The sequence below is a fragment of the Emys orbicularis genome, chromosome 18, assembly GCF_028017835.1.
Source record: "Emys orbicularis isolate rEmyOrb1 chromosome 18, rEmyOrb1.hap1, whole genome shotgun sequence".
Lineage (NCBI taxonomy): Eukaryota > Metazoa > Chordata > Testudines > Emydidae > Emys > Emys orbicularis.
This window is the reverse complement of record NC_088700.1, coordinates 23,910,505-23,933,995: the sequence shown is the minus strand read 5'-3', so window position 1 is coordinate 23,933,995 and position 23,491 is coordinate 23,910,505. Positions and strand designations below refer to the sequence as shown.

The 23,491-nt window shown below is 53.2% G+C and overlaps 1 protein-coding gene across 3 annotated transcripts; it reads right to left on the bottom strand.

The window, feature by feature from the left end:
* Positions 1-1,298: 1,298 nt before the first annotated feature.
* FBXW5 (F-box and WD repeat domain containing 5) lies at positions 1,299-22,944 on the bottom strand. 3 transcript variants are annotated; one of them, XM_065418726.1, is made up of 10 exons: positions 22,890-22,944; positions 22,077-22,191; positions 20,153-20,370; positions 16,104-16,261; positions 13,916-14,090; positions 12,761-12,909; positions 10,290-10,779; positions 5,557-5,704; positions 4,111-4,323; positions 1,299-3,373 (listed from the first exon to the last, which is right to left on the bottom strand). In XM_065418726.1, exons 3-10 carry the CDS (start codon positions 20,343-20,345, stop codon positions 3,127-3,129), a joined length of 1,773 nt encoding a protein of 590 aa, XP_065274798.1. In that variant the 5' UTR covers positions 20,346-20,370; positions 22,077-22,191; positions 22,890-22,944; the 3' UTR covers positions 1,299-3,126. The 3 variants fall into 3 exon arrangements, with proteins under 3 accessions (XP_065274798.1, XP_065274799.1, XP_065274800.1); XM_065418727.1 differs by having other exon boundaries at positions 22,088-22,191; XM_065418728.1 differs by lacking the exon at positions 22,077-22,191.
* Between the last annotated feature and the right edge of the window lie 547 nt (positions 22,945-23,491).

The following is a 23,491-nucleotide window of genomic DNA, read 5'->3' as shown; positions in this document are numbered from 1 at the left end:
CACAGCCTCCTGCGGGAGTGGGGCTCGGCCCTTATTCCAGTTACTTTGCTAAAGAACAGGACAAATAATCCTTTTCCCCACCCCCTTACTGTGGTTGCACATGCTGGATCCCGGAGGTGCTGGGAGCTGTTCAGACACAGGCCCTACCCTGCTGAGTTTACTTACTTTGAAATAAGATGCAACAAGTGCATATGGGACTGGGAAGAAAGGGGCTCACCTGACTATAGACCCACCAGTCTATAAACCTTTGTTCAAAAGAAAGCCGCCCCCCCCCCCCGCTGCCGGGTCATGGGTGGTCGGCCTGCCCCAGCAGACACTCCTGGCCTATGTGAAGTACCTGTATTGCCCCCATTTCAGAGAAGGGAAAACAGGCAGCGACCACCACCATGGGGCTGGGGCAAGAACACAGCTCTGACTCTCAGCATGCTACTTTCAGCTCCCACCCCCATGCTCATTTCTCCAGCCCTCCCTGCTGGTAACATCACCCCCCAGCCTAACACCAAGCTCCACAAATGGTACCTACATCCCCCTTTGGGCTCCACTGCAATCTATGAAACTCCCACAAAAAGCTGTAGAGGCTTAAAATCACTGCGTGCCTAAAGTTGCTAGCTTGGGGCCTGGGCCCTGTTGGCTTCCTCTCAGCAGCCAGATGCCTAGGTGCTGCCTAAGCCTCACAGCAATCCCCAGCCCAGGGCAAAGGGCATGCTGAGGGGCTTGTCTATGTGAGTAGGGCCCATTGAAAACCTGACTGCAGGAACAGCAGCAGCTACCACTGACCACTTTAACTGTTCAGTCCCTGGTTAGGGGACAGCTGGGAGACCCAGGTTCAGCTCCCTGCCTACTGTGCTGGCTTTTGGGGGTCACAGCCTAAGATGTGCCTGTCTCTATGCTAAATGGGCAGATGGAGCCTAGGCCCCTCACAGTGGGGGGTCAGGAGGGTCTCTGCTTTTTCCAGGCACTGCCCCACTCAGCAGCGCAACACCCAAGTCCCTCCTGGATCCTAAGGACAGCCCCACCGAGCGCATTGCCTCTGTACTAGAGGGGGGTTGTTGGGGGCTTGTACCTCAGTGAGAGATGAGGCCATTTGCTGATAGTAGCTCGAATCCTGCATAGCAGAAAGCCACACTGCAGCCACAGCAGAGCAGGCCCTTTCTTCAGTGCTGTAGCGAGGAGCAGGATGTTTGAACAACACACAGCTCCTTGCTGTGCTCAGGTCCTGGCTGGGCCCAGGCAGTCCGGAGCCAGTGAGCAGGAAAAGGGTTCACACGAGCTCACAGCTATTTAAAAAATCCCCACTCAGGGTGAGTGAATTTAGTTTCTTTAATGGTCAAACAGCTCCACAGGAAGCATCCATGTCTTCCGACCCATTTGCAAACAAAACCTCCCTGCTCTCTGGGGAAGTTTTGCTGCTAGTGACAGACAGCCCCGTTATGTGAACTCTGGGGGCTAGAGCCCCTGGAGCCTGCTGCTGGGGGAGGGTAGCAACACTATTAATCTTGCCAGCCCCCAGAAGAGGAATTAAAACCCTGCGAGTCCACACAGCACAGAAGGCTGCAGCCCAGAGGACTGACAGAAAGCAGCAGAAGCACCATTTAGTTTGACTTGTGCCTCTGCCTGAGCAGAGTGTACCGACAACTGACACGTATACACCCCTCTTCCTCCCCCGCCGCCCGTTTTACAGACTAGAGCCACTGCTTCCAAAGCCAGCCGGCTGTTTTCAGAGCTGCTGAGCGCCTGCAGCTTGCAGTCACTGGGAGCTGCAGGGTCCCAGCACCTCCGCAATCCAGGCCTGTAGATTTAGGATCCTAGTTCAGCCGCCAAGTTCAATTTCTCGGGCCAACGTGTTCAAAGACCAAAACTAGCTCTTAAAGTGGGATCGGCTTTGACCCAGGGCCAGCTCCTGGAAGTGAGACGTTTTCCTCTCATCTCCCGCTGTAGGCTTCCACATCCAGCTGCAGGGGCCTTGAGTGACAGAGCACAGAAAAGACGGACTCGTTTGGTTCTATGAGAACTTAAGGGCGCTGGGGGAGGCCAGTACCAGCGCAGGGAGAAGTCACCCCCAGTGAAAGAGCACTTGGACAGTTCTCATCCAGGTGGCAGTTAGTGAGCAACTCAGGCATCAGCTGGGATGGCAGAGCCGCCGCCTATGTCCTGCAGAGCAAATACCAAGAGTTTGTGGCTCATGCTGAGACAGTTGGACTCAGATTCTCATGGCCAACTCTAGCCCATAAGCTGCCCCCATTGAAGGGGGAACCTCAGCTTTGTGGTCACCACTGCAGTGGATTGCCTGGAAAACAACGCAACTGTAGCATCTTAATGTTATTTAGCAGCTCACCAAGGCCTGTCCTATGTGACTCACCCGCTCTCCCCATACCCGTGTGTGGAAGCGTGGTGAGGTGCACAGGCTCCCAGCTACTGGAAAGCAGCAACAGAGGCTTGCCTTGAGCTGGCTGCAGTCCAAAGGGCTCTGGTAGGCCCGAGGTGGAGACGTGGGGCGGAAAGTTGCTAGCTGCCATCAGCAGAACGTTAGAGCTGCCACGCCAGCACCAGCGCCGTAATGCTTTGCACTTTTCGAGCGAGAGCCTCTTTGGCAAGTCTCCTCGCTCCTCAGTTTGCATTCAGGACCTGGCTGCGGAAGACGGGAGGAGGGTGACCAGTAACCCTGTCAGCGCCTCCTGCATGGGACAGACAGACAGCAATAAAACAGCCGTGTCATGACAAGAGCAGTGCTGCGACATTTCCCTTTGGCCGACTGCTTTGCAGCCCCCAGCTCGGGGAGGCGAGGCCCCCAGCTCACGAAGAAAAATAAGCTGCCAGTCTGTGCTGATCAGTGACCAAAGCTTGGCTGCAAGTAGCATGACCGCCTAGCAGCACTTGTGAGATGGGGAGGGGGAGTTCGCCCTGCAGTGACCCGCTAAGGCCCAGATCGGCCCCAGCTCACAGGCTGCAGTGACGGTGGGGGCAGTTTGTCAGATGCGAGCCATGGGTGGGAGTGCAAGGTTCTCTCTTGGTAGGATCCTTCCAGGGCCTTGCGCCCACAGCTCCTCTCCATCAACGCTCCCACGGTCCAAAGCACAATGAAGGGTGTGGCTGGAGTGAGGCAGCAGCACGAGCAGGTGCCTTGGTTCAGCTCTTCTGGTTCATGAGCCAGGAGAAGAGCAGCTTCCGGGGCTTAGGTTTCCTGGCGTGGTGGATGCGCACTGTGCGGGGGGAGCGCCACACTTTGATGGTGGTGTCATCGCTGGCTGTCAGGAGCAGTTCCTGCTCAATGGGGCTGAATGCCACAGAGTTGACCACGTCGTCGTGCTGCAGCTTGGCCAGGCAGATGTTGTAGTGCCGGTCCCAGATGTAGCCATGATGATCTTCTGCCCCACTGCATTGAACAGAAGACACCAGTAAGAACCCAGCCCGGCCAGAGGGAAAGGAGCCCTAACCCCCCTTCCTCAAAAGCCTCACAAATGTATGGAGGAAACAGGTGCCTCTCCCATAAGGCCTGGGGTTACACCCAAAATACTGGCCCAGTTTGTGTCCAGCCCTCACAGCTGTGAGAAAAACCTTTCCAAGAAGGAGCCAAGGGGAATCGATGCAGGGGTGTTTGTCTGAGTGGGCAGTAGTGCTGGAGTGAATTGTGCTGCTCAGTTCAATGGGCACTCACCAGTGTCGTCTTTAGGGTTCAGAGTTAACTGACCCATCAACATGCTCCTTCTTCCACAATCCCAAACCACCAAAAGCCTCGACTATCTCCTCCCCCAATACCACCTTCCAGAGCTCCCTCACCCAGTACTGCACTGTCAAATCAAGAGTGCGGGGGCGGGGGGGCAGCGTAACATACTGACTGTGCTAGCCTAGTCACTGCACTGAGCGTGTGGTTGGCAGTCATCCCATTTGGTACAAGCCTACAGGTTTTCAGGTACGTTGTGCTGCTGCAGGAATTGCCCTCTGAGCGCCTCCGAGGCTGGGCCTGTGCTGCAGAATCTCAGACCCACACCTAGCTCAAACACAACAATCCCAGGGGCCCAAGTAGCACGGGACAGGGGTCGGGAACACTGGGCTTCTCTCCCCTCCCATCCCACCAGCTTTGCGGCCAAGAGAGACAGGCCCACTGGGCACCTGGCTACGAAATCCCTGCTGACATCAAGGAAGATGAAGAAGCATTCATCGTTGGGGGTGTAGGCCCGGTGCGAGCGGAGGGCTCGCTTCACCTCCTTCATTGTCTTCAGATCAAACACATGCAGGTCAATCTCCTCTGCGATGGGGGGTGGCTGCATGGGATCAGAGATCACACAGTCCCGTGGCCAGGACCGGCTGTTCACATACAGGTACCTAGGGGACAGGAGGGAAGAGGTTACATGGCTGGGTCCTTCTGTCAGCATCACCATCTGGTCTAGAAAACCTCTCAGGTGTGACTGTGCTGGTTTCACTGCCTGGCTCTGCAGCACAAGCTCGCAGCCGTGGTTTGAGTTACAGACTCTGGAGGAGGGGCAGGCTGGAGTTTTGGACACAGCCCATTTACATGAATTATTTTTAAGATTTCAATTAAGCCATTTCCATTCCTGCTCAGTTCTGCAAGTAGGAACCCCCCAAATGTCTAACAAGGCCTTTGCTGCTGGGAAACTCCAAGGAGAGCTCATCTTACACACCAAGCTCCTCAATCCAAGCCAGCCACTCAGACGGCCTGGCCCAGCTACAGAGCCAGAGCACACAGATGGGAAACACACATTGCCTTAGGCAGCTCCTGCACGCTGTTACTACCATCAGCATCTGGCTGGTCCCCAATTCCATTCCTATCCCTTCCAGCCAAGACTCTTGGCCACCTCTTCCCCGGTGGGGACTAAACCAAGCGCCCCTCCCCGCCATCTGTCGGCTTCAGGCCCCATGACTCTGAAGAGCACAGGAAATCCCCACATGGTGATACACACGCGCACGCGAGAAACAAACATACAAGACAAAAGGAAAGCCCAAGCTCCCCAGGTCCCTGCACTGGCAGACAGGTCATGAAGGCTACACCCAGCTGAGCTAATGGAGAGTCCTCAACTCTCTCCCCGACTTGCTTGAGTGGAATTCCTTCCTGACCCCAGATCCTGTGACCTGTTCAATTCTGTGCACATGAGCAAAGCATCACCTGGATTACACGCAAGAGCCATTGACGCTCTGAAACACCCTCGGGGTCCAATGCCCCATTACTGCAGCCTGTGGCATGGAGCAGCTCCCGCATGGAGGCCCTCCTCTGCACAGCGCTGTAGCAGAACTCCGGATTAGACCCCAGCAGGGCCAACTTGGCTTATCCCCCTGCTAATAGACACACACAGTTCCATGTGTTTTGCTTTGTGGCAGAGGTCGGGAGAAGATCTCAAACACCAAGGGCCTGTGTACACGCATTCATGAGTCCATGGAGGCAGGGGACAATCCCTGTGCTCTTCTCAAACGAGTCACCAAGCTCTGGAACCCCCCGTCTCCCCCCACTAACTACACTTAAAGTGGTCAGCTGGCAGCCAGGAGCCCAGTGCCCATGGCAGACCCTCCCCTCTGCTGTGCCTCGCGTCCTGCCACACCCACCTGTGATCAGGAGAAAGGCCCATTCCAATAATGTGACCATGGAGGTCGATGACATGATCCAGCGAATCAAAGAACTCGTCCGAACGTCTCTTCTCCCCAAGCACTGGTCCAGCAGTCGTCATCTGATGAGGCAAGATCTGCTTAATCCCTTCGGGGAAAGGGAGGCAGGAAGGGGGATTAGTCCGCTCTGCAAGAGGGCGCTGCTGCTGCCTGACTTGCAGGGAACATGCACTAGCCAAAGGACTGAAGCGAGCTCCCCAGGCTCCAGAGCAAGGAGCGTCCCTCTGAACCCTTATTACAAGCTGCTGGGAGAGAGGAAACCCACATGGGGGACCCTGGCTAGGAACTGACTCCCTGACCAGGCTCGGGTGGTGACTGAGTCATGGCACAGTACAGGGCATCAGTCCCTTGGCACTCTCCTCTGCTGGCTATTCCTGGGGCATCAGCCCATAGCAGCATTTGTGCCCTTCCAGTGAGGTTTGCAGCCAGGAGGGGGGTGTTTAGTCCCTTCACTCCCACTGTTTACAGCCAGAGCAATTCCCAAAGCAAACACAAAACTCTTCCTTTCAAGGGCAATATTAACCGGGACCAGTGGTGGTTTCCCGATGCAGTCTTGAAAGAAGCTTCCTTCCCTGCTGCCTGGGAACAATTCACTCAGTTGTAAGGTACGATTCTGTCACGGATTCTGTTACTTTCCAGGACCTCTGTGACGACTTCCACAGCATCAGCTGACCCCAGTAGGGGCAGAGCTGCTGGCTGGCGGGCGGCCCCAGGGCTGAAGCAGCGGCCAGGGTTGGATCCACCCCTGTGGGGCTGGAGCAGCGGCCGTCAGCCCTTGCCGCAGGAGCGGTGGCGGGGCTGGAGCAGCTGCCGGAGTTCAGCCTCTGGCAGCGCTCGGACTGTCAGTCCCCCCCCCAAGTGTATTTTTAGTAAGAGTCAGAGCCCTGTATGCAGAGAAGACCGAGTTGGGGGAGGAGGTGTAGTCAGAAGTTTGGTTTGCACTTTTTTAAACTCACTGTTGAGAGAGAAGCTCCGTGCTAAGGATCCCTTCAGTAATTGGCAGAGAGCTCCCTAGCCACAGCTCCGAGTCCTCCAAGCTGGATCAGTCCTGGGACGATCCCACTCGACACCCCTCCCAGTTCTCAGTAACACACACTTCAGGCCTTCTAGAGGCAGAGGCCCGGACTACACGAGGAAATTAGATCGGTAGAACGACATTGCTTGGGGCGTGAAACATCCCCATCCCTGAGCCAGCCCCCACATCAACCTAGCACTATCCACACCGCGATCACCTCAGGAGTGGATGGGAGAGCCCCTCCCGTCGGCACAGGTAGTAGCTGCGGTTTAAGTGTAGAGAAGCACAGAAGTGTGAACGTGGCCCATTTGCCAGCCTTTACAGTTCACTCCTCCTGGGGATGGTACCGACCAGGTGTGTAAAGTGCTTTGAGATCTGCTGATGAGAAGCACTGCAAGAACTGGCATTATTGTTATTATTTAAATGAAGGGACACTGGTTGTGCCTGGTGACTTTCAATGCATCAGCCTGTGGGCAGGACAAGAGTCACGTGAAAGGCCTGTTGTGACGCATGGCTAGAAAGGGTTAAACATCCTGCAAAATGAATAACCCTCATAAGACATGTGGGGAGATGTTTGTGGTTTTGTGTATTTACATATGTATGAGTAGGGTCGACAATGTAATCAACAGTCCCTACCTATGCTGTATTCTGATAATTCAGAGGTCAAAAGAACATCCTAGCATGTCAATGAATTGTGAACATGGGATATCTCGATATTCATCTCTCTTTGAAATGTACTGTGAATGGTGGAGGAACAAGCAAATGGCCTTATGTTAATTCTAGAGCTAAGTGATGGACCTCCTTCAAAGTCAGGCTAATGACCTTCTGAACACCAACTTGTCAAAAGACATGAAATTGTATAAAAGACCCCTGGGTCCTGATTCTGTCATCTCAGATCTGCTTAGGCTTCATCAGGGGAGGTTTGAGTCGCAAGACTGAGGTCCCAGTTATGTGGGTTCGCCCTGACTAGGAGATTTGGACATTGGACTAGAACCTATGAACTATTTCTGAAAGAACTCTTTGCAGCCACAAAGCTCACCATCTCTGCTGTGAATCTGCACCTCAATGAATTGAACTCATTTCTGTCTGTATATTGATCTTTTAACCAGACTCCTTCCCTTTGGTTTTTTCAATAAATGTTAGTTTCGTTAATAAGAATTGGCTGTAGCGTGTATCTGGGTAAGACCTGAAACATTCGTTAACGTGGGAGGTGATGTGTCCGATCCTTTGGGATTGGTGGGACCTCTTCTTTTATAGGATGAAATAAGATTTACAGACATTTTCATCATATTTGACGTGGGTGCCTGGATGGAGGCCTGAGGCTGGATCACTTGAAGGGAACTGTGTAGTCTGGACTTCTGAGTAACCAGTGAGGTAATAAAGAAGCTGTTTTGTGCTGGCTTGGTAAATCTAAGTATTGGAATCTCCACCAGCTTTCTGGGGTCTGTCTGCCCCATTCTTTGGGGTCATCCTAATTGAGTGACCATAGCTGGCCCCCAGTCACACCTATCTTCTCTACACCACAAAGGGGCACCAAATAGGTTCCCTGAGGGATGTTTCACCATATGAGCACAGCACCATGACAGCTGAATTCCAGCTTTCAGATCCCGTCGGGGAGGTGGCTGGGGAAATCCATCCCAGCAGCCCAAACGAGACGCAGCTGAGTGCCTGTAACAGGGGCCCTGGGTCATAACTCTGCCTGGACCTCAACAGGAAAAGGAGATGACCTTTTCCCTGGCTCCTGTGCGGGGTTTCATCTGAATATTCGACTAAGGAGCACACTTCCCAGATTCAAACCTAGGTCTGGCAGAGATCCTGCAGCATGGGAGGAAAGGGCAACCACCAAAGCACCTGCCAGAGAGCAGCAGGGGTCAGATGAGCGAAGCCAAGACCTTTGGTAGCAGGACTGACGCTGGTCTCACGTGAGTCACTAACACAGCAGTGGGGCATGTAGGACTCATCGGAGCGGTGTGGTCCAAGCATGCAGCGAGCAAATTTAAATACCAAGTCCTTGGGGCAGAGAGCAGATGCAGGGGGCCTGTTCTACACACAAACCTATGAGCCAACATTCTGTGATGACTGCCATTGGGAGAGAAAGAAGCCAGTGGTTTGCCCTGGTAGAAGATCAATCTCTCTGCTTTAGGCAATAGTTCCAAGTTACAAAATCCCTTTAATTCAAAGGCACCAAAACTCTGTCCCATAGAGGGCTGTGTTGGCAGCTTTACAGGAGCACAAGGGCCGCACATAATTTGCGGTGGTACCTAGAGATGGACATGCTAGATCTACATTAGTGCAGTATTCCAGTGCACAGGTCAAGTCACAAAAGGCCAAAGCTAGGGTTGGACACATGACCTTAACTCTGCCCCTTGAGTAGACCATGCAGGAGGAGTCAGGCTTCAATTATATGATCAAAGACTATTTCCCAAGTGGCTCATCTTAACTGTTTTCTACAACCTTAGAACCTGGAACCCTTTGCTGCTGGCTCAGGCAGGTGGTAAAATCAGATCAGAGCCAAGCGAGCCAGCGGCAGCAGGGGATGGAGGCTGCACTGGGGAGTGCAGGCAGGGGAAGGAACCAGGACGATGCAAACTTCGCTTCACAACAGATGCAGAGCAAGGAGAGCAGCTTCCCCTCCCTCCCCTTCTGCTTGTACTAGAGGTGGTTGGTTCCTCCCTGGCCTTGGGCTCTGCTTCTTAGGGACCTTTTGAAAAGAAGCTGGGGGGTGGATCAGCTGTCCCCCTCCCCTTCCTGGTGGTGACACTCCTCACAGCTCTAGCATTTGCCCTAGCCCCACAGGATGCTTCCCACTCAAGGCTCCAGCGTGGGGGATGGAAAAGTGGAGGGAAAGCCCCCTTCCAAAGAGGCTGTCACCTAGGCCCCTGGCAATCAGCCAGCAGCTAGTGTTGTGGCTGTGGCTCCGTCTCAGCGAGGGAATGAGGCAGGGGCTGGGAACCACTGAACCTTCTACAATTAGAGCACTTAAAAGTGGGGTTCGAGACGTAACACTTTAGAGAGCGCCGTGTGTGGGAATGCTTTCAAGTGAGCATTGGCTGGATGTGCAAAGCCCTAATGTGCTGGCGGTCAGAGCACTCAGATCTGAGCTGATCCTCTTCCAACCTGCCCCGAGTCTCACTGAGATCTCCCAACAAGCCAAACCGGGAGAATCAGCGCCATGGAGGGGTCAGGATTGCCGAGAGCTCCCAGGTAACTGGCTGCCCCGGCAGTGTTCTAAGTGCCACAGAAAGAAACAATAAAAATACATCTGCTGTGCATGTTGGGGGTGCAGCCTGCAGGCGCTCAGAGGTCTTAAACCCAGCAAGGGCTCGAGCCCTCAGCCAGGCCCATGGCCATGCCAAGATCTACATCTCAAACCCAGGCCTTCCCCTCTCGCTGTAACAAAATAAAGGGCTGGCTAGGCTTTTATTTGTAAACAATTCTACAAATAAACTTTTTTTTTATTTGTAGAATTGAAAAAAAAAGAAGAGTTGACTTGATACAGCCTGGTGGGAAGCATTTTGGGAAGGGGTTAGAAGGGAAGCGGTTTTCAAACCTTGACTCCAGCAGGCACCCGGCAGAAAGCCCCTGTGCTAGGAGGTGACCAGTCATTGTCCAGCTTTGTCCCCGCGGGAGCAGAGCAAGGCAGGGCTCTGCCACTCACCTATCTGGTGTGGAGAGTAGGTGAGGCATCCTGTGCTGAAGATTAAGTATTTCTTCTTGTTGCTGGTCTCTGTGGGGAGCTGGTTCCGCTCAGGCGGTTTAGTCCTGTTCCTGGCAAGCAGCTCTGCCACCTTCGTCTCCAGCTCACTCTCACTCATGACGGGCACCACACGGCCTTCGAGGATGTCGTCCAGGAACTGCTGCAGCCCGTCCTCTGCTGTCCCGCTCCCACCATCCAGCGCTGCCTGCGCCACTGGCTCTGGCATCACTTTCTGCTTGGGCTTCACCTCCTCTTCCTCACTGTCACTGCCAAGATCGAAGACCTGGTAGGGAGCGGCAGCAGCAGCCAGCTGCTCCTTGTAGTCCAGGAGCAGGTCCGGGGCGTCGTAGCGGCTGCAGTCTGCCACCATCACTGTCCGGATGGTGCTGGCGTTCAAGTTCTGGATTTTGAACAGTCTCTTCACTACATTCACATTCTCAGACTCTATGCCCTGTTAAGAGAAGGGACAGAGGCTCGCGGTGACCAAACAGTACCAGAGAGCATGGGAGGGCTCAGGGTCACTTCTACAACAGACTTCATAGGCGCCCCAAGCCCTCTCTAACCAGCACTGTGCCCTTTAGGGTCTTTCAACAGAGGCTGTCAAAGCACTTTACAAGTGGTGGTGAATGGAGCTCCCTGGAGATGGGCCAGTATAGCAGGTCCCATCTTACAGGTGGGGAAACTGAGGCACAGAGGGGCAGTGACTTACGCAGGGTCACACAGCCAGACAGCAGCAGAGCTGGCAATAGAACCCAGCGTTCTCTGCTTTAGACCTCTAGCTGACACCGCCTGTCCTAACAAAGTTTCTATCCTGATCACAGGTTCAGCATGATTGGTGCCAGCTGACTGGCCATTCTAGGAGCAGGAAAACAGGCACCAATGTGCTCCTAGAGTTTGTTTCTCCATTTCCTTCCTCCGGGAGGGTTTCACTGCAGCTACTCCATCTCGCAATCTGCACTGACATAGGCTGCCAGGGACATGAATACTCCACTTCTTTGGGCATGCAAATTGCCACCACCACTAAAAAGGGAGCACAGGCTAATGGGCAGAAAAAGGACTTGCAGGGTCTATTGCTGGCTCACAACTCGGGCAACTCAACCTCCAGGCTTCATTTCCCCCCATCTGTAAAAGGGGGAATGAAATCCTTACCTCTCAGGGGCTGCAAGGGTTAATACGTCAACGTTTGCTCAGCACCGAGAGCTCCCTGGTGCTTGTATAAAGACTGAGGTTTTAGAGCACCCAGGGAAAGATGAAGGAGCTATTCTCATCCTATAGGGCTGCCGGGCAGCAACAAGACAGCGATGGGCTGCCAGGCAGTGTTTGTCCACCTTCTCCGGGGCAGTCTGGAGTAACTGATGCAAGAGGTGGCAGACGGAACAGAGCATGCGCGAGCCTAAAGAACGCAGGGGAAGGGGCACAAGTGGCAAACAAGTAACACTGCTCCCGTCTGCTATGGAGAACCAAGGGCTTGGCCTGCCAATAGCAGTGCCTGCTGTAGTAAGGCTCAGTCAGGAGAGCTGTACAAACAACGAGGATCTCAAAGCGCAACAAGCAGACTGAGCTCAACCTCCCTATCCAACACCTCCCCCCCAGGGGGAGGGGCTGTTCTCCCTATTTCACCAAGGAGGAAACTGAGGCACAGTGGGTAAGTGAATTCCACAGGTCACAGCGAGCCCACGACAGGGCAGGAGCAGTGCTCGGATCCCCCTCATTGGCAGCCGTAAAGTGCGAGACGGCACTTCCTCCAACATGTCACATGACATTCACTTCCCTCATTTCCTCTAGCAAGGAGGATTCTTTGACCCATCTGCGTCCATATTAATTCCCTGTCCAGCGAGCACCCGTGTCCTATAAGGCCAAGCACCCAGAGATGATGGCTGACAGACTCCAGCAGCCCCAGGCACCCAGCTCTCGCAGGACCCATCAAGGCATCCAATGACTCTTAACCCACCTGCTCACCGTGGCTCATCCTCTGGTCCCTTCCAGAATGAGACCCTGGGTTGGGCTCCAGGCTCCATCCCCATTAACACGACACGAGTGCATGGAAGCAGACAGCACAGAGCCACATGGGAAGTGCCCACTGCAACGGGTGTTGTGCCAGGGAGGCAGCGGGGTACTGGAGGGCCACCTTGAGCCAACTCTACCATGAGCCTAAGCTCTCCATCCCTCTTAACCTTCTCCCAAGTTCATGCTATCACGGTATTTGCTCCCAGAATGACCCTAACTCCCACGACAGGAGGCGTGATGGTGGGAGACTCCTCCACTCCTCGCCCATTGGCAGTGCCCAGGGTTCTCTAAGGCATCGGCTCCCAGAGAGGAGCCTCAGCAGAGACGTCAGCGAGACAGCGTCTCACACCCCGGGCCCAGCTGATGGGAACTGTCCAGGCTATTCAACAACCCAGAGCCTGGAGAAGCTTGGCCCTGGGACGCACCTGGAAGGCATTGTTCAGCCACAGCACAGAGCAGGAGGTGATGTGCCCAATTCGGTGCAGGTTGCCGGAAATCAAGTTGGTTTCATTCAGCCAGCAGCCAAACACATCATAGGGTTTGTTCCTCACCCTGGAGAGGAGCGTGAAGTTCTCTGTAGGGAAGGAGAAAGGGGAAGGAGAATACAGCTCCACAGAAAGGACCCCAGTGAAGCAGGAGACAGGACCCATGGGATAGGGATTCAAGTCAGAGCCCCAGCTGATCCCTGAAGCAGAGTGGATGTAAAGATGGATGGTCCCTCTTACAGCTTGTTATCAGTGTGGATTCCCAACACACTCTGCCTTTCAGTGGTGCTATGGCAGGGGTTCTCAAACTGGGGGTCAGAACCCCTCAGGGGGTCGCGAGGTTATTACATGAGGGGGTCGCGAGCTGTCAGCCTCCACCCTAAACCCTGCTTTGCCTCTAGCATTTATAATGGTGTTAAATATACAAAAAAGTGTTTTTAATTTATGGGGGGGGTCGCACTCAGAGGCTTGCTGTGTGAAAGGGGTCAGCAGCACAAAAGTCTGAGAGCCGCTGCACTAGCCAGATATTCCCCTAGGCCATATAGGGGCTGTCTCTCTCTCTCTCTCTCGACGCAGTGAGCACCGCTATCAATGTAAACAGGGCCCACCGGCTCTGAGCCAATCCATCCCTATAAGGAGCCTCCGCTTGGGTAGGGAACCCAGGATAGAGGTAGCAGAAGACACTGCGACTCAGGATCAGTTGTGTCCCAGGCTTGGAGCAGCGGAGGGCAATCCAGGCCAGGAGGGAAGTGCATCAGCAAAGCTGCGTGTGATGACAGGAACAGACCAGTTAATGGTCTTGTGAGTCAGGGGCTATTGGCAGAGATGGGAGATGGGGTGGCCTCAGGACTGAGCTGTGGGGGAAACCTTGCCCACTGCCCGCTCTCCTGCTGCCTGACTGTGGCAATTAGAGTCTGCCAATGTCCCCTTTAAAGAGGGACATGAAAACCCCATCCAGTCCCTTTCCTAGGCGTAGGCCAAGTCACAGCTCCTCTGTCCTGCCACCTTCAGCTTTCCTAGGGCAATTTGAATCTGCAGCCATCCAGCCAGTTCCACACTCACACCAAGGCAGAGCCAAGTTGAAATGAGCATTACCCAGGCTAATGACTGCGATCTCTCCTGAGGAGCAGTTGCGAGGCCCCACAAAGACCCCTGACACCAGGAGGAGGGTGTCATCTGAGTTGAACTGGGAGAACTGGGTGTAGCTCCAGTTGTACAGCCTCATGTTGGAGCTGTGGAGCAGGGAAATGGCCAGCTCGTTGTTCCAGATCTGAGGACAAAGGGGACAGGGCAGGCTGTTAAGAAACCTGGACACTTTCACTCAGAGCATGTGTCATTAGATGCCCAGGATTTGCAGAGCACCAGACCGGAGGCACGGGAGCACACGGCTGGAGACGTGCTAACCCCGCCTTGCTGCCAGAAAGCCGTTCAGAAGGGAACCGGAGGGTTTGCAGTCACTGCTGTGAAGAGCTTTGATGAATTTGGCCCCAACCAGTGCACTGCCCTTGTTACTGCCATTCCCTCAGCCTCGGAGGGTTGGTGCTCTGCAGCACCCAGGACAGGTGTGCCTCAGAGCTCAGTTCTGCCTCCTGGTTCATTTTAGGGTCATATCCTAAGTTCCCCATATTAAGCCACACGCAGGGGCTCAGGGCTGCGGCGGGGAAAGGCACCCCCCCAGTGCGGGCCTGTCGCGGACGGAGGAGAGGAGCCCCTCCCTCGGTCCGGCCCAGCCCCACTGAAGCCGCTGCGGCCAGGGAGAGGTGCCTCTCTCCTGGCCCCGGGCTTCTGCGGCAAGAGAGGGCTGGGGGGGGGGGGGGGGGGGGGAGAGGAGTCCTCTTTTCCCACTGCAGTCCCAGGGCAGCCTGCACCCTAAACCCCTCATCCCCAGCCCCACCCCAGAGCCCACCCACCCCTTCCCAACCCTCTGCCTCAGCCCTGAGCCCCCTCCCACACCCAAACCCCTCATCCCCAGCCTAGAGTCTGCACCCCCCCCACACACACACCCCAACCCTCTGCCCCAGCCCTGAACCCCCTCCCACACGCCAAATCCCTCGGCCACACCCCCAGCACATGAATTTTGTTATGGGCACTAATATGAAGGTGATGTGTCACACATCACCTCCTTATTGGTCCCCATAACAAAATACATTCCGCACACGGACGTAAGAAATTAGAGGGAACCCTGGTCACTGGCTGGGGGAGGGACCTGACTGCACGGGGCCCCAGTGCAATGCGAGTGGGATTGGAGCTGGGCTATGCTAGCAGGTCATTGCAGTCTGACAGGACTCCCTTGGGTCCTGGCAATGGAGCTGGTGTCTAGGTAGGGACACCTGGCCTTAACTTAGTCCACCTTCCAACCTCCCCATCGCCACTGGCCACCTCAGCAGTCAGGCTGGACCCCGCTGCACCCAGCCAGCTTTCCCCAGGTCACGGCCAAGTGAAGCCAGTCAATGTGCAGACATTACTCAGGAGCCCCCAGATGAGGCACAGGGAGGGGACATGACTCACCCCAGGGGACAGCAAGTCAGTAGCAGAGTCAGGAGCCTGACACCTAGGCCCACAAAACTGTTCACACCACTTGTTTCCCTGCTCTCCCAGTCCCTGCCCAATCATTGCCCACGCTGGGGTGACAGCACATGGTTTGGGGCTTACGTCAGAAATCCCAGTGAGGGAAAACTCAGGCGAGGGAATTAGGTTAGGGGTCTGTTACAGGAGCACGTGGGGAAGGGTCTGTGGCCTGTGATGAGCAGGGGGTCAGACTAGCTGATCATGATGGTCCCTTCTGGCCTTACGGTTTATGCATCCAGAGATTGCCTCTGGACACCTCCAACTCCCCCTCCTTCCCCAGCCAAACCCTCGTCCCTGCGCAACCTGCCCACAACCCCTGCTCCCCCTCCTTGATTTCTATGCACCAACGAGAGCCATGTCACACAGGAAATGCACTAAGCCCTGCAAAGGAAGCAAAAGGAGTCTAGTAAAGAAGTCCCAGAAGTCACGGTGATAACCAGCCACTCAAAGGGCCAGACTGAGCAGTTCAGATGGCCCGAAGCCCCACAAACTCAGATGCACCCAACCTGCCCATCATTCCTTCTGCTCTCTGGACATTAAGAAGTTTCAGCCCCAGAATCCCTCCCCACAGCTCCTGACTAGAAGGCCTGACAGCACTAGCCAGAGAGGGTCAGCGTATCAGAGCTCAACAGAAGATTTTCACAGCTGGAGTCTGACTGTGACCAGCCTAGATGAGTGAATATACCCCTCAGAACAATAGCCGCATGCCCTTTACCTTAACTGTGCAGTCCTTGGAGCAGGATGCAAACAGGTAGCCTGTGTGGGAGAAGCTAAGGTGTAAGACCTGGTCATTGTGCTCCGTCAGGGTCTGCACTTCAACACAGGGGATGGTGTCATAGAGCCTCTGGAAGTCCTCGTACCAGGAAACAGCAGCTACAACACAAACGGATAGGAGGGAGGAGTCAAAGCTCAGCATAGGTGGAAGCCATAAAGCCACATGACTTGTCTATAGCAGGGACTTAACATTTCTCACTAGCGTTAGCAATGGCAGGAGCCCCAGTGTAGACAAGGCTGCCACAGCCGCAGCCATTGGTAATCAGATTTGCTCTAGCAGCTTAATAAATACAGTAACTCCTCATTTAACGCTGTCCCATTTAACGTTGTTTCAATGTAATGTCCTTGCTCAATTAGGGAACTTCGCACTTAGGACTTTCTGGGAGGGAGGGGCAGGAGCAGGGAAGCACTGCGTCTCTGCTCCTCCCCCTCCCTCCCTGAAAGTCCTAAGCGCCGCCAAACAGCTGTTTGGCAGGACTTGGGGGGTGGGGGGGGGAGAGATGTGGCGTGCTCCGGAGAGGAGGTGGAGTGGGGGTGGGAAGAGGTCGGCCTGGAGTGGAGCGGGGAGAGGAAGAGGCGGGCCTGAAGCATTCCTGGCAAAATCCGAGCCTGTTCTCCGGGGAAGCTACCGCTGCTGCTGCAAAGGTGCTTCCTAGCGTCCTTGCCTGCAGGGGGCTGTGCCTGTGTGGGGTAAGCCGGGGCACTTCCCAACCACAGTACAGTACTGTACAATATACAGTATAATGCCTTTTGTCTGCCCCCAAAAAATTTCCTTGGAACCTAACCCCCCCGCATTTACATTAAATCTTATGGGACAATTGGATTCGTTTAACATTGTTTCACTTAAAGTTGCATTTTTCAGGAACATAACTACAACATTAAGTGAGGAGTTACTGTACAAGGAAACGTCTATTGGAAGGATTTTAACTCAGAAACATTGGTAGGTTCTAAGCCACACAGCGAGATGTAGGGCATCACCATGAAGAGCCCAATGAATGCCTACTGCTGGGCCCTGAGCAGAGGTTAGGTGCAAACCAGATGTTAGGAAGCATAAGCAATGGGATAAACGTTAGTGAGAATATTACACCATCACAGAACCATAGAACCACAGGATTAGAAGGGACCGCAAGGGTCATCTAGTCCAGTGGTTCTCAACCAAGGGTACATTTACCCTTGCAGAGGTCTTCCAGGGGATACATCAACTCATCTAGAGATTTGCCTAGTTTTACAACAGGCTACATAAAAAGCACTAGCAAGATCAGTACAAACTAAAATTTCATACAGTGACTTGTTTATACTGCTCTATATACACTGAAATGCAAGTACAATATTTATATTCCAATGGATTTATTTTATAATTATATGGTAAAAATGAGAAGTCAGCAATGTTTCAGTAATAGTGTGGCTGTGACACTTCTGTTTTTTTGTGTCTGATTTTGAAAGCAAGTCGTTTTTAAGTGGGGTGAAACTTGGGGGCATGCAAGACAAATCAGACTCCTGAAAGGGGGACAGTAGTCTGGGAAGCTAGTCTAACCCCCTGCCAACACACAGGATTTGTTGTCTAAACCATCCAAGACAGATGGCTGTCCAGCCTCCTTTTGAAAACCTCCAGTGAAGGAGCTTCCATGACTTCCCTAGGCTGTCTGTTCCATTGTCCTACTGTTGTGACAGTTATATACATTAATTGGAGACCCTCATCTGAAACGCTGAGTTCCGTTCTGTTCCCTCTGTCAACAATGAGATAGAAAAAGTGAGAGGTCCAGAAATGATGTGTGGTCAGAAGAGGCTTCTATACGAAGTGGGACTGAGAAGAACAGGACCTGTTTAATTTAGAGAGATGCGACAGGTACACCAAAAATACATTAGGACCTCTCACAATACAAGAACCTGGGGACATTTAGTGAAAATGAAAGGTCACAAGCTTAAGACTCAAAAGTAAGATTTTTTTTATATAAATGCATAATAATTTGTGGCAGTGAGTTCCACAGGCCAGTTTGAGGATTGACAAGGCCAAGGATTCAGAGGAGGAGTTGACATTTATATAGGTAATGAGAACATCCATAGTTACGTTAGATAGGAGTTCAAAAGTTAGGGATATCAACTCTCCTGCTGCAGGGTATAAAGCAGCCACTAACTGAGGGCTAGGAAGAAACTCATGGGCAGCATATTCCACAACCATCCATTAAGGGAGTCTTCCACCTTCCTCTGTAGGTATCCAGCCCTGGCCCCTGCTCGACAGAAGAGTGCGCTAGATGGGTCACAGCTCTGATCTGGCCATTCCACTAATGCTCCTAATCACAGCAGCCCCTGGATCCCATTTACTGAGCCTACAGACACGATGCTTCTCCCTAGGTTTGAACTGGAACCCTGATATTGTAGCCCCTTCTCAACAGGGGCAGCTTGACGCGGGCAGACTTACCTACTGACCAGACCGGGGGGCTCTGCTCTGTTCCTTTCCATTAGTCCCCTAGGGGTGGATGATCTCTTTGCAACTCCAGTTCAGCCATTCATTTTGTTGGCGGTATCCTTTAATAGCGGCCTCTTGTCACAGGTATGTCACACGGGGAGAGCAGCACAGGCCAGTGCACCAAGTGCTCCAGCTCTTTTGTTTTCAGCCCCCTGCCAGCAGAGCTGGGGAAGTACCCAACCAAATTCCTGGACTTACTCTACTGCATTAACGGGTCAAATGACATAACAGCATCTAACACCCAGGTTTGCCAGCTCTGATCACAGAGTAAACAGGAATTAGAGGAGCACACGCACAAGTCAAACAAAACTAACCTGGAAATACTAAACACACCTTCATTTTGGATTTACTTATGCTGGTTACAGCTAAAAGCCAGTTAGCCGAGGGTCTACGGTGACACAGAAAACCTCCAGGGTTCAGCAAACAGGCAGCAGCCCCATGCTGGAGCTACACATCCTAAAGGCTGCAGGGTTGAAGCCAAGTGGATTTTTGCAGCCATTTTTATACTTCATTCTCCCTCCCCCAAGAATGGGTTCTTTGCTCACTCATTCTTCACAGCATGACTCTCCTGCCTCACTCAGCTGGAAGGTCAGGCATTCTCTGCCTCCGCACCCTCTTGATTTCCCACCGGACTGGGACTGGGACTGGAGGACAAGCACATGGCTGCTATACATGTCTCATGGTGGGGAGCAGAGTTCTGCAGAGACATGCACCTCCCACCTGGGACTTGTATGCACCTTGGCAATGCCCAGTCCCTGAGTCCTCTCAGCAACAAGGGTCTTTCTAGACTAGGAACATGACCTGGTGATCCATGGTTAAGGACCACTGTTGTCTTCCGTGGCCAGTCCTCAACCAGTGGTTGAAGATGTTCAGGTGCAAGGCCAAGTGAGACCCACATTTGAAAGTGGATAATACACCACCACCATAAACATGAGATTCGTTGTACCTGCTAATGCCCTTCTTAAAGGACAATAATCACCCAGCAGCCTGATCTAAGTACTGTAAGAAACTGTCAGTCTGAAGAAGGGTTAAAAAAAAAATCTTTAAATTTTAGACGTGGGGGGAGAGGGGGAAAATCTCTGAATTTTCAGCAAATGCTATTTCCCAATTTTCAACAGGGCCTGATGGGCAATAGACCCTTTCCCCTCTAGGTCACTATGTGATGGCTGATGTGACATGAACTAGGGATTTCAGTCCAGGGAACATGGACCAGTGCCCCACATCACATCTGACCTGTCCAAGAGGCCAAGGATTAAATAATCCACTGGGAGCTGCATGTCCCTCACACATCTTGGTGCTTAGCTCTCCAGGGATGGGCCCTTATAGAATATCAGTCAGAGATGGGGTCCCTACAGGTCAGAGTAGGGCACACTGGCAGGGCTGCATGGAGGAAATCTTGTGCTGCTGCCAATGCTGTTCCTGTTTTGGGTATTAACAAGACTGTGGTCTACCAGTCAGCTAACCCAGCCCTTTTCAACAGTGCAAAATTGATAACTTACTAAACGTAGTTAAAAATACCAGACCTGGGTGCCGTGGCACTTCCCGAGAGACCCTGTAGTATCTATAGAACAGCTCCTTCCACAGGAACTCATCGCGGGCCACCGCATGCCATTGCCGACACACCAGCGCCACCGAGAGCACATCTACGTGGTCCAGGTACAGGAAAATCTCATAGAGGATGCTGTCTGGGAGAAGGGGACTATCCCCAACATCCATACTGTCATTCTGTCACCAAAGGGCTCTGAAAATAAACACAGGGGGGAAGTTGGTGCCTGCTCATCACAGAAGGTAGAAACTTCCCAGTTTGGGGCATGCAGAATAGCAAGGTTCTCCTGTCTGAGCAAACTTATTCAGAGTCATAGGGAAGGAACAGCAGCTTTTTACAGGCAGCAGCAAACAAACACGTAGGGAAAGTGAGAGATTTCTAAAATTCACATTACCAATCACTGGTGTTTGTACCATAACATTTGGTGGTGTGCTGTGTATTTTTTTTATTCCCTTTGACTTTATCCTTAATGATTTTCTTCTATTTTTTGGTCCCCAAACAGAAACGGCTTCTTAATGAATTTTCTACTTTTATTTTGTAATGTAGCAACTCTTTAAAGCTCCATAGTACCAAGACAGACACTAACATTTACTATGAAATTGTTCACAGGTGGAAGATCAGCCACTACAAACAGAGGCCCCAGTACTACAAATGCTCACATACGGGCCTAGCTTTATTCATGCACATACAGTGACCCCCGACACAGGCTGTCAGCAGCGTTTGATCCTGGGACTTTCAGCACAAAAGCAGAGCTTCTAGTACTTCAGCTAAAAAACAAGATCTATTAGCTGGGGGCAGTAGGCGGCAGCTACACTCTGCGTGGGCCAACCCCGGGTGGCGGTGGTAATGCAGGGTACTTTACAAACTTTTATGAGTGTAGTTGTAGCCGTGTTGGCCCAGAATATTAGCGAGACAAAGTGGGTGAGGTAATATCTTTTACTGGACCAACTTCTGTTGGGGAGAGAGACCATAAGAGCAGCTCTGTGTGGCTCAAAAGCTCTTATTGGTCCAATTTCTGTTGGTGAGAGAGAGAAGCGATTACTCACCCACCTTGTCACTTTACAACCTTGTTATATATCCTGCTCAGGGAAGGGTAAAGGTCTATATTTTGGGTTTCAAACCCAGCTGTTGGCCCAAGGCAGAGACTATTATAGAACTGGCACCTAAACAGACCCGAACTCTAGGACAGCTCAGACTCTCATGAGAGGCTAACCCTGCTGGGGAGTAATATATAACACATTTGTAAAGTGGGCTGTCTCTCTCGCTCTGGGAGTAGTCCAGAGAAGAGGCACAGCCTACTGTAGCTGACAATTAACGGACCTAGTCCTTTAACTTAGGAGGTAGACATCTAAGCTTTGGTGCTGAAGGTTCCAGGTTCAAACAGTGCTGATAGCCCATGCTGGACTGTGACTTCAATGGGGGTACTCACATGTAGCCAGAATTTGCTGCTGCTGCTTCTTCACATTTAGGGCCTGATCCTGCTTCCACTGAATTCACTGGGAGAAGGATTTAGTCCTGAGTCTTTTTCAATTATCTGCATTAACACCACACTATCCTTTAATAACAGTGTACATGACTATAGCACCTTTCATCTTGGGATCCTAAAGACCTTTACGAACATTCATTAATTCTCACCCCACTCCTGAGAGACAGGTATTATTATAATGTCCATTTTACAGTTGCAGAAATGGAGGCACACAGCAGTGACTTGGCTAATGCCATACAATAAATTAGTAGCAAAACTATTCTCCTGCTACAGCCACTTGACAATGTTCCCTCTTTGCTCTTTCATCTTAATGGACTAGAGCTGGATTTCAAAGGCAATAATATGGACTGTAGAAGGCTGCAGCCAATTGAGAACTTTTTGTAATCTGGAGCAACAGGTTGAACAGCATATATACCTTTGACTCACAGTTAGCAACAACCCCTCAGAAGCTTGGAATTGTGGTAGTTCTTAGCAAAACCTCATCTTCCCCTGTGCATGTAGCCAGGAGAGCACCGGCCATGGGTACCGGGCTGCAGGAAGAAAGAGGGACACGATAAGGTAATGACCCCACATGCAGACTGCATGGCCTTGGCGCAAGATGCAAGGAGCCCCAGAGACCATCTTTCCACTAGGGAATTGTATAAAGGTGTTTCCATCAGCGCAGCAGGTTTAATTAAGATAGCGATGAAAATGCCCCAAGCTGCCAGAACCTTGCCTACAGCAGAGCTCCCACTGGCCCCAACACTGGTACAGTGGGAATCTGTCTTAGCATTCCCCACTACAGAGAAGTGGTCTAGGGAGGTCAGATGCTGAGCTCCCATTGCTACTGGGGTCCCTTGAACCTGACACAGACTCTCCCATTTCCAGCCTGCATTGTGATCATTCATGAGCTGAATTGTTAAATACACCAATCCCCGCCCCTGCTGCTTTCAGCCAGCGCCGGGCTCCGCCAGCTGCTTCACACACCGGCCTGGCACGTACACTGCGCGTGGCCTCGACGCGCTGCCACGTCTGGCAGCTCCACACCAGAGGCCAGTCTGCTCCCCCCTCTGGGTGCCACCACCTGGCGAGGGGCCCCTGGGACCCCCATCCAGCCTCTCGGGCGGAAGAGATCCCCGCCCCCAAATAAGGAGCCCCCCCACCTCAGGCGCCCCCCAACAAAGCGCCCCCCCGTCCACGAGCCAGCCCCCCCCCCAAGGGCCCCTCCCCCCTGAGCCAGATCTCCCACCTCAGCTCCACTGCTGCGCTGCGCTGCCCAGCTCCTCCCCACGCCGCCGGCTTCCGGCCCTCCCTCTACTCGCTTCCGCTCTGGCCGAGCTGCTGGAGCCACTCTAGCCCCTCTCTATGGTCCGTAGCCACGCCCCCATCCCAGAGGCCCCGTCCTGCCTAGGCCTGACGAGTGGAGCCCAGCATCGTCCATGTCCGGCGGCGCTCACGTGGCATAAGCCTGTGGTTCGCTGGGTCTCCCGCCGCGGCCCGGGCCGGGGGCTGGGGGCCAGGGGCCAGGCTCGGAGCTGCGGACACCCAGCCCGGCCATTGGTGCACAGCTGGATCTGAGCCTAGCGATGTAGAAGTATGCAAATTAGAACCTGGGCATTAAACTAACCGCCGGGGGGGGGGACGACAGAGGGGCGCAGCATTCCGCACAGAATCAGGGTGTCAGGAGCAGGGCCGGCTCCAGGCACCAGCCTACCAGGCATGTGCTTGGGGCGGCACCTGGAGGGGGGCGGCGCTCCGGCCCGAGAGCGGGGCCGCGACTGGGCTTGCCGCCCTCCCCTGGCGCTCCTGCCGCCGGGGAGAGCGGAGCCGCGGCGGGCTCGCCGCCCTCCT